The sequence below is a fragment of the Mus caroli genome, chromosome 13, assembly GCF_900094665.2.
Source record: "Mus caroli chromosome 13, CAROLI_EIJ_v1.1, whole genome shotgun sequence".
Taxonomy (NCBI): Eukaryota; Metazoa; Chordata; class Mammalia; order Rodentia; family Muridae; genus Mus; species Mus caroli.
This window is the reverse complement of record NC_034582.1, coordinates 68,440,632-68,453,006: the sequence shown is the minus strand read 5'-3', so window position 1 is coordinate 68,453,006 and position 12,375 is coordinate 68,440,632. Positions and strand designations below refer to the sequence as shown.

Below are 12,375 nucleotides of genomic sequence, written 5' to 3'. Positions count from 1 at the left end.
TGCCACTCACCCGCGGTACTCGATGTACTTGTAGATGCAGCCAGCAATGAGCATGGCGAAGAGGGCGTAGTACCAGGAGCAGATGAACATCAGCGCGAGGCAGAGACTCATCCCAAGGAAGGAGAGGGTCCTAGTGGACATGAAGTTCAGAACAGGCCCGTACAGCCCCCAACTGGCACCTGAAAGCCTGCTTCACCAACAGCACTTTCCCTATTATGAAACTCTTCCTTGAACAGAGCATCAGCCCATGATGCCTGGCAATCAGGTCTGCCACTCAGTCATCCCTGAAATACGAAATGGCTCCCAGGGATCCTGCTGTGGCACAGCAGAGCTGCAGCCTGGAGACAGTACAACTGTCTGTTTCCCTCCTGGGGTGCACAAGACACCCAGCTACGTGCAGAACACAGAATGGGCTCCATCCACCCATCCAGCACTGTGCTGGAAAGGAGCCTGAAGAACACTGGCAGCTCTGGGATTGCCAAGCATTTCTGGCTGGAGAGGACCAAGCTGACATACGAATCACACGTGTACTCAGGAAAGGAACTATGAGTCAGAGGCCAGGACAGGACCATGGCCTCCTAGACTTCACTGGGTCTCCTTCCACCAAAATAGTTTTAAGCCCAGCAGCAGGCAGCCTCCAGAACAGATTGTATGTGCTCAGGTTTGTGGGTCCCTCAGGGCGTCCACACAGAAGGCCTTACCAGTGGTAGAACTTGAAGCGTGGACGCCAGTTGGGTGTGCGCAGCAGGGTCTGTACGGCACAGGCCAGATTGACGAACATGTAGCACATGAGGAAGAACCTAGAGCAAAAGGTCCAGTGAGGCTGCTGACTACCCACGATGGCACAGTAGTATCCTGCCATTGTTCTATCATCTACTGCTCACCACTTTTTAGGGAGACCCAACCTGTTTACACAATAGAGCTCTTCTAGGGCCGAGGGACCCTATGAACAAGTCGCATGCTTACTGTCCCTGTCACCTACCACAGGTGCAGCCATTGCACCTACCATAGCAGCTGTCTGTCCAACCACACTCATCTCAGCTGGCCCAACAGCTGTGTGCCCACAGCATAGCCACCTGGCCTTCTGCGCCTACCCTTTATGTATCTTTAGTCCTTACCCTATGTTCAGATAGGAACAGTAACCAAGTCCTTACACCCTCCACCCTGTGTCCCTGCAGGCTACTCACATGGACAGGATGGGGGCCACACTGTCCAGGGAGGCGATGAGGATACCGGTCTCACAGATGAGAGCCGTGAGCAGCAGGGCCCATGTGGGCTCCCCATTGGCCTTTCCATGGCCAAACACCTGCAGTATGGGGAGAGGTAGGTGGGCTGGGGTTGGAAACTGCCTGTGGGAATGGAATGAACCATCTGCAAGGCAGTGTCATCCCAACATCTTAACCATGGAACAACTTACAAAACTTACAAGCAAAACCTAGCTTTAGTCACATGTCACCATGCTGTATGTAAAAGAAAACCCAACAGCCACACAGACAGATAGACTCAGGGCACAGTCCTGCCACACCCAAACCTCCATTTTTTTTCCCTTTTTTTTTCTATCTTCAAATCACTTTTGTGTGGTCAGTCTCCAGTCTGCGGAAACTTCCTTTGGTTTAAGCCATTGGACTATGACATTTTGATGATCTCATTCCAGGACTCTCATTGCATCCTGTACCTCTAAATTCACTCCAGGAACTTCAGAACCAGTTAGAGGCCAGGTCCAGGGACACCAAATCCATGGTTGACACCCGTGGGGCCATCCTTCACATGGCCTCAGTGGGTCAATGGATAAACATGGCCCACTGGGAAAGGACTTTTAGTAACAGCCAGGCAACCTCTGCCCTGGGCCTGCACCCTCAGCCCAGCAGCTAAAGTGAGATAACCAGTATAGAATCCAAAAGCAGGACATAGGCCCCCTGTCTTCATTCTATCAGTCCAGCTCTGCAGGACAGACTCTTAGGGGCCCCTAAACACCCAGACATGACATTGCATGGTTCTTCCTAGGGCAGCCAGCTTCATCTCCTGCACCTTGAGTGAAGGACTCACCTGTAGGAAGGGGATGATACCATCACGCGCGATGGCCTGCAGTAGGCGGGGTGCCCCAGTCAGGCTCTGCAGGCCAGCACCACAGGTGGAGAAGAAGGAGCCAATCACGATGACCCAGGGAGATGGCCAGGCCAGCATGCCAATGACCAGGTTCCCTTGCAAGGCTTCCCCAAACCTATAGGTGAGTAAGGGAAGGTGGTCAGTAGAGCTTCTAAAGAGTGATCTGAAGGCAGAAAAAAAAAAAAAAAACTGTCCTCATTTGAGTGTGAACCCCTAGACTAAGGACCCAGTCAGCCTGACAGCCCCTCTCAGAAAGGGCTTAGGTGGCTTGAAACTGTTCCCCTAGAATCCTATCAGGAACAGGAAGCCCTGGCTGATACCAAGGTGGTGCTGGCCACTGCCATTTCTGCCGAGGTCATCTCTCTGTAGGCCTGGTGGTACTATACTTCTTCACCATGCGGTATATAAGAACCCTTGAAGCCCTGAGATTCTGACAAGCAGTACCCTAAGAATGAAGAGTCCACAATAGTCCAAACTAAGATTCTGCTAACTGAGCAGCAGGACTGGGGTCCCTAGATCCTATCTCTCCCATTCACACACCTGTATTCATTCCCCATTCCCAGCTTCATCAGGCCTCAACTTTGCTCTGAGCAGTCTTCAGGCTCCAGGCCCAAGGGGTGACACATCAATGCTTTAGTCAGGCAAAAGATAGTGTGACCCTCTGATAAGAGCATTTAACTCATATACAACTGTGAGGCCCAGAGGTCATTTAATTTCAAAGCCGAAGTCTCCCTCAGGAAAGAAAATACCAACTACAGTCATTTCATGTAGTAAAACCCCAACATACTTATCTCGCAGGACTACACCTTCAATGCAGGCCCCAAACAGCACTATGCAGGAAAGATCTGAGTTGAAGTCAAGGAACAGACAGTCCTGTGGCAATAGAGTAGCATGCAAGCTCCAGGTAAATGCATGCTGGAGAGTGAGTCCCATTCCATGGGCCTGGAGCAACACTGTAGCCAAGGTCACCATGTGGTAAGACATCTCCATATCCTGTCCCCACAGATGTGCCCAACACCTCCAACAGTCCTCTGGGTACTGTCCTCACATCTGTCCAGCTATAGAGTGCTAGCTACAGGGTACTCAAAAGGTGTATGGTTGGTGACCAACCACCCTGCCAGGAGGACAGGACTCCTGGAACATCAGCTTCACAAAAGCAACTGTGGTCTGTGCTTAAGCCATGTGATGGTTTGTATGTGCTCGGCCCAGGAAGTGGCAATACTAGGAGGTGTGGCCTTGTTGGAGTAGATGTGTCACTGTGGACATGGGCTTTAAGACTCTACTCCTAGCTGCCTGGAAATCAGTCTTCCACTAGCAGCCTTCAGATGAAGATGTAGAACTCTTAGCTCTGCCTGAATCATGCCTGCCTGGATGCTTCCCTGCTCCCACCTTGATGATAGACTGAACCTCTGAACCTGTAAGCCAGCCCAATTAAATGTCATCCTTTATAAGACTTGCCTTGGTCACGGTGTCTGTTCACAGCAGTAAAACCCTAACTAAGACATGCCATATTTCACAACACACCCAACCAAGGCTGTGGACCCTTGGTGTACACCAATCCAGTGATGTGTTGTATTTCTTTTTCCTTTGGTATTACTGGAGATTCGAAGCCAAGGCCTTGTGCATGCTAGATAAGCACTCTTACCACTGAACTACAACCCCTGGTCCTCTCTTGGATTTTTTTAAAGGGACACTGTGTCAAACACAATCATAAGAGACAGGAATACAGGTGCCATGCTTTAATGTGGCACATCACCTAAGGCTGTGCAAGTAGGGCAGGCTGTGGTCAGGACCTGAATCTGGACAGCACACCACAGATGGGCACAATGAGGATGTGACGGAGGGGCCTGGTGCAAAGGCAGTAGAGTTAGAATTCAACACATCCGGCACAGGGCCCCTTAAGGAAAGGATACAAATGAAAGATGTAGTCACGATGGCCAGAATGGTCCCCGTTGGAATGGACTTCTGGGCGTCTTTGAGGTCTCCGGAGCGGTTGGATCCTGCCATGATCCCTGCAGAGTAGACAGGGATGACAGTGACAGGAAACCTAGAGGATGCTGCCTATAGAAAGATTCATCAGAGAAGATAGGCCAATACCACCACTGCTTGCTAGAAAGGTGATCTCTGATGACTGAAAGACAGAAGAAACATAGACATACACACAGAGACCAGAAAATAGAGACAGACCAAGAGACAGAAACAGTAACAAAGAGATAGAAAGACAAGAAAGAGTCAGAGAGAGAGAGAGTCATGGTAGGAACACACAGAGAAGCAGACACAAAGACAGAAGAGGAGGGAAGGCAGGGGGCCTCACCAGTTACAGACGGGAAGTAGATGCCAACTAGCATGGTGAAGTAGGTCATGATGTCTGTGAGGACGTATGGCAATCCACCAGGCCGGCTCTCCTCGGACACAGGCACTGAGGACACGCCTTTCTTTTCCACAAATGCCCCCTTGTCTGAATATGTGCTCCACAGGTTATCTGTAATACGAACAGTCAGGATTTCTCAGCCTTCGGCCAGGATTGCCCATTGGACTCTCCACAGCCAGCATCACCACTCACAACCGCAGGTCGTTCTTCCATGGCTCTGATTCCAATCAGGGGCACTCAACCTTGTGAGGACCACATGCACGAAGCCACTCTCCCCAAAACTCAACATGAGGCTTCAGCACTAGAGGATCCTTGCACACATGCTCCTCAACAGCTAGCTGCCCACAGTCTTGGTGGCCTCCTCCCTGCTAGGCATCCATGCACGAGGCAGAAACACAGAGCCTGTAACCATATTGGTTCCTCCAATAATCCAGGGAGTATGGCCACCTTCACTCTCTACTGCATTCCAGCCTGGCACAGTGCAGTCTTACACTGACAGTGACACCCNCCCCCCCACCCACCCATAGGGACCTCTTCATAGGTGGCCTCCAGCCAGCAATCCATATGCCCTTGCTGCCTTTCTTGAGACCCTTTGGGGGTTGCTTCCAGATATCTTGCCTCCGAGACTCCAGCAGGTTCCCCCCCATCACCCAGACACAGCCCTCAGCTGCCCACTGACATCACACCATACCACTGGGGGGCATACAGAATCCCAACCTCACACAGAGTAGAGTATGAGGACCAAGTGTTCAGGCTCCCCAGGACTGGGTCCTTCTCTCTAAGATGAAGTTGCTCCCCCGGCTACTTGTTATCCCAGTATGTAGAAGGTAATGACATGGATAAGTTCTGGACCAATCAAGGCTACCTAGCAATTTCCAGGCCATGCTGGGCTGCAAAGTGAGTGGTTGTCTCAAACACTGAATGCATGACCTTACGCAGCTGATTTGCAGCAGATGAAGAAGGCCATTCTAGCCTAGGGTTTGGCTGGATGGGACCCTAGGAATACGGCTAAGCAAGAAGAACCAGGACCCTAAGAGTAGCCCCAAACAACCCAGAGAGGTGGCCCTAGCCGTCCCCACAAGCACTCACCCAGGAAGACACCACTGGCCACACCAGGGATGCCCTGTATCTCAGTAACGTTGTTCTGTGCAAAGTACTCATCACAGGTGGCACCCGAGCTGGAGCCATTGCAGAAGAGGCGCCAGAGTGCAGTGGTTACTGTACCGTTGCTGACAACCTGCATCTTGGCACAGGTATCAAAGTTGCGGTTTGCCAGCGTGCGGTTCCCTAGAAGGCAGACCCTAGAGCAGAGAAAGGGCAGAGCTCATTTTCACCACGCTGCTCAGCTGTCTCACTGCGGGGCTCAACACCTCCTGAGCAACTCTAATAAATGTAACCCGTGTTACTGCGGGGCCACATGTCAGGAGCAAGCATGGGGTCACAGTCCAGCAGCCTGAAGACTGATCTCACATACAAGCCCTCCATGGGTGAGGGCTGTCTTCCTCCTGCCCAGGGCAACTTACTCTGGAAGGTGGCCAAACCCTCCACAAAAATGGTGAAACTACAGCTCTGTGGTTTCATCCCTTCCTGGCTCCCACATTCCCTACCAAGGGCTTTGGTCAGTCCTAACATGTCCAGTCTGCACCTTGGTCCAAGCTCACTCAACTTGCTGCGACACCGGCCACCTTGGTTAACCCATAGGTGGATGCCCATAGAAGGACAAGAGGCAGCTCATTTGAAGGGTTTCTATAAAGACGAGGAAGCCATGTCTCATGAGATAAGAATGGTCTAACAAGCTTGGCCATCTGACTGTGGTGGTTTGAGAATGTTTTCCGTAGGCTCAGCCATTTAACACTTGAAACCTAGCTGATGGTGCTTTGGGGGGAGGTTCAGCACATATGGCCTTGTTTCAGGAAGTTATGTTCTGGGGACGGACTTTGCCAGTCTCTCTTCCCCTCTTCCCCTCTTCCCCTCCCCCCCCCCCAGCTTCTTACTTCTGCTAACGTGCCTGCTTTCTGCTGCTATTTCTCCCTGCCATGATAGACTCTCACCCCTCTAGAACCACAGGCCAAAATAAACGTTTTCTTTCATAGCCTGTTTCTAATCACGGTGCTTTATCACAGCACCAAAAAGTAATTAATCCACTGTCCACACTGAAATACGGACAACCTTCACCAGCCTCCTGACATCACAGACGCACACAGAACCCTCTACATGGGCACTGTGCCCACCCCAAACTCCAAAGTTCCTTAAAACCATACTGGAACCCAAGAGTGATTATCAAGGATACCTCCATGTTCTTCCCCAGAGAAGCTAGGAGGAGAGAGAACCAGGAGGCCAGGCCCAGCCCCTGGAACAACACAGCAAGGTGACCCAGCATTAGATCCAAGCCACACCCACACACCCACACCACCACCAGGATGGCCTGGGACTCACGGGATGTCAGGTGGGGCAAAGGCTGTCTTGATGACACCAGCATAGATGGCCAGGATAGAAAGCACAACACAGGCTAAGAAGACCAGTGCCAGCTTGTTGACATATTTGACACCAACAAAGACCACCACCGCCATGAGTGCCAGCGCACAGCTGCCATACACGCGCATGTTGTTCAACAGTGCGGCCGCCTCACCATCCGCCGTCTCTGCCTGGAAGATGGCCGCACTTGGAGAGATGTAGGTCTGTGAGAATAAGTCAGGTCAGCAAAGAAGGTCCTGTCCAGGAACTCACCCAGCCTTGACCTCACACTGCCTCCCTCCCTGATACTGGCAAAGGCGGCCTGTCAGGCTTGAGGCCACTGGGTACATGGAGACAGAATCTTGTGTGCCATCCAAGATGGACCCAGGGCATCCAGCCGGCAGTCATTCCTGTCCAGTTCCCTCAAACTGCCAAAGCCAGAATGTAACCTTGGTCAGGTTACTAACAGGCAGGGGAGAACCCTTGTAGTGAGGGGCCAAGGACTCCTGCCAACAGCCTTAGCAGAGCCCAGCACAGCTCCTCCGTCTTTACTAATACCAGCTGACTGCTGAGCGCCATCTCCAGAGAGCTACCAAATAGCTAGTGTGTCCTCCAAGCTGCTCTACTGTAGGAATGGGACTTCCTCAGAGACCGACCAGACCCTAGAAATGAGCATGACAATCTAGAGTCTGCGGGTCCGGGACCCATAGTGGGACAAGGAATCCTAGGTCCCAGCCCAGACTCCCCAAATTAGAATATGCATCATCCCCCCCCCCCCCCCCCCGTGAAACCTTTCTTAGAAAGCATGGGAAGGCTTCTCTGCTGGCTCTGGGATGCTTGGGTAGCAGAGAAAAAAAGCCATCTCCATCGAAATGGTTATCGCGATGGTTAGTATTTATCATCAATTGACAGGATCTAGATCCACTCAAGAGAAAACCTCTGGGAAGATCTGGGTCATATTAGATTCCTCTGGGATTAGCTCACAAGAGTGAGGGATTATTTTGAGTTCATTAAAGATGGAAAGACCCACCACTTTTAGGGTAGGTGGTACCATTTCCCTGGGTTGGGATTTTGAACTGTATAAAGAGGGAGGAAAAAGCCTAGCATCAGGATTCATCTCTCTTCTTCCTGACAGCTGACACTACACACTGCTTCAAGCTCCTGCCCCCATGATTTCCTGGTTATGATAAACAGTACCCATGGTAAACAGAAACTTATGCTACAAAGCCCACCAGACATTGAGCCCAAGCCCAACATCAAGTTGCAGGGAAGTCCTTCTACAGTAGAAGTTGTGCAGCCTGGTCTACAGAGTGAGTTCCAGGACAGCCAGGGATACACAGAGAAACCCTGGCTCAAAAAGCCAAAAAATAAAATAAAATAAGAGTTTCATACTATAAGAACCAGTGATGCCAGGGGAAGGGGGATGAGATAGGGGGGTTTGGGGGGGGAAACCAAGAAAGGGGATAACATTTGAAATGTAAATAAAGAAAATATCTAATAAAATAAATACATAAATTGAAAAAAAAAAAACAAAAAAACAGTGATGAGCAGAACTGCTTTGCCTTTGAGGGCTAGAATCCTGCTCAAGGAGTTACACATGCCTCCTGAGATATCACAGACTATGAGGTCTCACCCATCAGAGACCCAGACCCTCTGAGAGCCAAGACATGCAGAGCAGCAGGATAGAGGACAGTCAGAGGTAACATACGAATCAGCCCATGGGCAAAGTGCCTGGGTAAGGAAGACTTCCACAGATGGACTCACCAGGAAGATCTCGATGGTACCCAGGATGTACATGGCGCCTGCAAATGTCGTGCCCAAGTAGAAGCAGAGGCCAACAGCACCTCCAAACTCAGGCCCCAGCGAACGGGAGATCATGTAGTACGAGCCTCCCGCTGTAAAGATAACCCAAGATAAAATATGGGTCAGGAAATGCCATTCACTATGAACACTGAGCACTCACAAAGAAAGATTTGTCCCCACTAAGGGACAAGCAGCTTTAGCATGCCGTCAAAACAGAACCACCAGAAAGCCTTGGGCTATGAATTCATGTCTAGCCTGCCTACTGGTACAGGCTAGCTCAAGCATGATGAGAACTGCCTGATACAGGCAGGTACAGTACATCATCTGTCTTCGGAAAGCCTGCTATGCCCTCAGACGGTTAAAGGAGAGACACTGGCACAGGTCTGCCAACTCTTTTATGCAGAGGACAGGCAGTAGTGCTTGGCAGTGTATCTCTGCTAGCTCATCACTTCAGAAGGACCTGCATTCTACTCAGGTTTGTGTCCAACTCAAGGATGTGGTTCCCATCATCATAATAACAGACAGGCAAGCAGTGAGGGTGTGTCCACACCAGAGCCTCTGGGGAAGAGAGCCTCTCTTCACTCCATGGGCAGCACAGTACTCCAGTGCCACCCCGGTGAAAACAACTTAAAATGTTACAGTCACCACATGAGCTTGGGGCAGGAATGGCACCCATACGCATGTAGCTCTTGTCCTGTACTGTGAAAAGATCAATAAACCAATTCAAGGGCCACAGGCACTGGCACCCTCACCTGGGACCACGCCGTTGGTAGCGATGGCGCTCATGGAGATGGCTGTCAGCATTGTCTGCAAAGAGAGGCAGCTCTTTCAGGAAACGTGTGCCCTAAGATGCTCCAACATGCCCAGCCTGAGGTTGTAGGTTTTTGACCTCAAAGGAGGTACTAAATGACCAGGAAAGACAGGCCTCCTGCCTGTCAACCCTTTTCTACCCAACCCACAAATCCATTCCCGAAGGTCACAGAAAACACGGGCTTCAGACCCTGCTTGCCACAGCCCTGTAAGCTGAACCTCATCTAGGTGCCTGACCCAATTACACTTCTACCAACCCACGGAGCACAAGAGGGACGCTTCATCGAGATGTGCATCCAACAGGGAATACGGCACCTCACCTTTTATCCACCTTGCCTCCAGCAAGCACCCTCTGCTAGGAAAAGTTTATTTGTGGGTACCAGGAATGCTAATACCACAAAGAATGACATTTGGGTGATAAATGAAGTAGGTAGCCTCAAGCGCCCACACAAAGTAAACAGAAGACAGCCTGGGGTGACCGTATGGAATAACCAGTCTGGAAATATAGGCCCTAGGTTGGTCATGGTGGGGCAGACACTGAAGTGACCAGTTGGGAAGCATTAACTAGATGCTTGGAATGTCAACATAGACTGACCACTCATGGGACAAGCAAGCAGGTAGCCAGAAGGAATGACCAGTCAAAGGACAGTGGGTAGCCTGGGATAGACACACAGGTGTGAGCTTATCAGGGAACAAGTGGTCAGGTAGCCTGCGGTAGGAGTCAAGGAGACTCATTCAACCTTATTATGGTTGAAAGTTGGCTGGTAAACAAATGGGCTGTGAGTATAAGATAAACCAGCGTAACAAAATGTCACTAGAAATAAGGAGACATGCTGGAGGCCTGGACTTGAACAAGTTACAGATCTGTATGTATCCCTTTCTCTTTAAGAGAAACCCTGAAAATATCCATGATCCTTTCAAACTAGGTGGAGTCTCATCATAGCCAAGTAAAAGGTACCTGCCCCTGACTCAGCCTCCTTAAGTCCCCAGATGTAGAAATGCCACCCTCAACATAGATACAGCTAGGTAAAATCTTCAGACTAGTAGGAAACCTGGCCTTTGCCAGGCTGCATGGGCCGGCCCATCTTTCCCAAGTCTTCGATAGGAGCTGGTTCCTGGAGAGGGACCTAAAAGCAGACCTGGATTTCCCAACAGTAGTCTCTCTGGGCCCCAGAATCAGCTCCTGAGAAATTGACCCAGGACTAGCTGTAAACACTCACACAGGTGCAGCACATGGCCACAATGAGGAAGGACTCCATAACACCAGCTGCCCCCACAATCCAGGTCAGACGCAGGAAAAGGATAACACCCAAGATGTTCTGCAGGCACGGCAGGTAGACTCCGATGAAGGTGCCCATGCGTGGGGCCTAGAACAGAGTATCATATGTCCAGGGAGGCTCAAAGCCTGTACCCAGTAACTCAGTCTGGAACCCTACCCCATGCTTTGGTTTGGAGGTCACAGGAAATAGAAACTGGGGAGGAACATGGTGGCCATCTACAATGAAGCTACAAGGATAGCAAAGATGACTGACAAAAATCTATGTTCCAAATAAGATGAGGGTCTGTGGTTCTAGAGCAGACCCCAGGCATCTAGGGCATTGTGCTGGAGGGAAAGAAAACCATGTTATGCATACATGGGGGGAAATCCACCTGGCTCTGCTTTCCTACTGGGGAGAAGAGTCGGAGTGGGAAGTTTGGGACAGTAAGATGGAGTCCTTGTTATATCTGTGAGACAGCTAAGGGCCTGGACCTTGGTGCCAGGAAGCTTGAGGCATGAAAGAAAGGAGGCCAGAGACAGGCTAGATACCGGTAAGACTACCTATAAAGTTTAAAAGTCTCATTGAAATGACAGGAAACAGACTAGAGACCTAGGGAAACAAGAGCTGAGGAGCCAGACCCCAACGAAGGAGGCTCCTCTCAGTTTAGGAGAACACAGAATGAGCATGGAGGACCAGCATGAGCACATCCCCTGTGGATGATGACCACAAGGCTGGTACAGAGCAATGCTCACACCGAAGCCTGGCTGAGGATGTCATCCAACCTGAGACCACACAGGGAGAGCCCAGCAGCTAAGGATCGATACTGGATGGTTGCAGCCGGCCAGAGGGCAGAGTTCAAGAAGAGCAAACTGACCACCTAAACCTGAGAAGACAGGATGGCAGCTCAGGCCTGTATAGGACCCCTGCCACTGTGAGCCATCCAGGGCAGGGCAGCTTAACTTCCACCAACCCGACATCAAAGATTTCACAGGAAAAGAAAAGAGGGGGTGGGAGGAAGCTCTGGGTTTGAAAGCCTGAAGACCTTAGCCCTGAGCCCAAGGCCAGTGAGCATCACAGTAAACATATATATCCCCTCTTGAGATATATATATATCAAGAGGGAGACCTAAGCCTTAACCTCACGCCCTCCCTATCTTCGAGGCCTGGACACTGCATTCTGGGGTCAGAAGATAAAGTCTTTATGGGTTTGTAGTCTACAAGCTGGCAGATGAAGAAAAGCCTTTGGGACTTTTTGAGAATTATTTTTATCTTTATTCTGTTGTGTATACATACATGTGTGTTGGTATATGCACATGAGTGAGAATTATTTTTATATTTATTATGTTATATATACATATACGTGTGTTGGTATAGTGCACATGAATGCAAATACCAATAGAGGACAAAGGAGGGCATTGGCTCCCTTTGAAATGCAGTCTAGGTGGTTGTGAGCTGTCCAGCATGGATCTTTTGGAAGAGTAGCAGTCACCCTCACTTGTTGAGCCATCTCTCCAACCTGTCTTGTTAATTTTTCAGTTAAACTAAAGAATGTCAAGAAAAAAAAAAAAAAAAA

The 12,375-nt window shown here is 50.2% G+C and overlaps 1 protein-coding gene across 4 annotated transcripts in view; it reads right to left on the bottom strand.

Annotated features, from left to right (window-relative positions):
* Slc12a7 (solute carrier family 12 member 7) overlaps window positions 1-12,375 on the bottom strand; it is an 83,505-nt gene that overhangs the window by 16,349 nt on the left and 54,781 nt on the right. For all 4 annotated transcript variants that reach the window (XM_029468666.1, XM_021181012.2, XM_029468667.1 and 1 more), the window contains exons 4-15: window positions 10,765-10,911; window positions 9,487-9,541; window positions 8,696-8,826; window positions 6,914-7,155; window positions 5,567-5,778; window positions 4,421-4,588; window positions 4,020-4,118; window positions 2,894-2,951; window positions 2,047-2,221; window positions 1,188-1,306; window positions 702-800; window positions 11-130 (exon numbers count right to left, since the gene is read on the bottom strand). In XM_029468666.1, coding sequence (XP_029324526.1) covers window positions 11-130; window positions 702-800; window positions 1,188-1,306; window positions 2,047-2,221; window positions 2,894-2,951; window positions 4,020-4,118; window positions 4,421-4,588; window positions 5,567-5,778; window positions 6,914-7,155; window positions 8,696-8,826; window positions 9,487-9,541; window positions 10,765-10,911 — 1,625 coding nt within the window. The remainder of the gene's footprint in view (window positions 1-10; window positions 131-701; window positions 801-1,187; window positions 1,307-2,046; window positions 2,222-2,893; window positions 2,952-4,019; window positions 4,119-4,420; window positions 4,589-5,566; window positions 5,779-6,913; window positions 7,156-8,695; window positions 8,827-9,486; window positions 9,542-10,764; window positions 10,912-12,375) is intronic.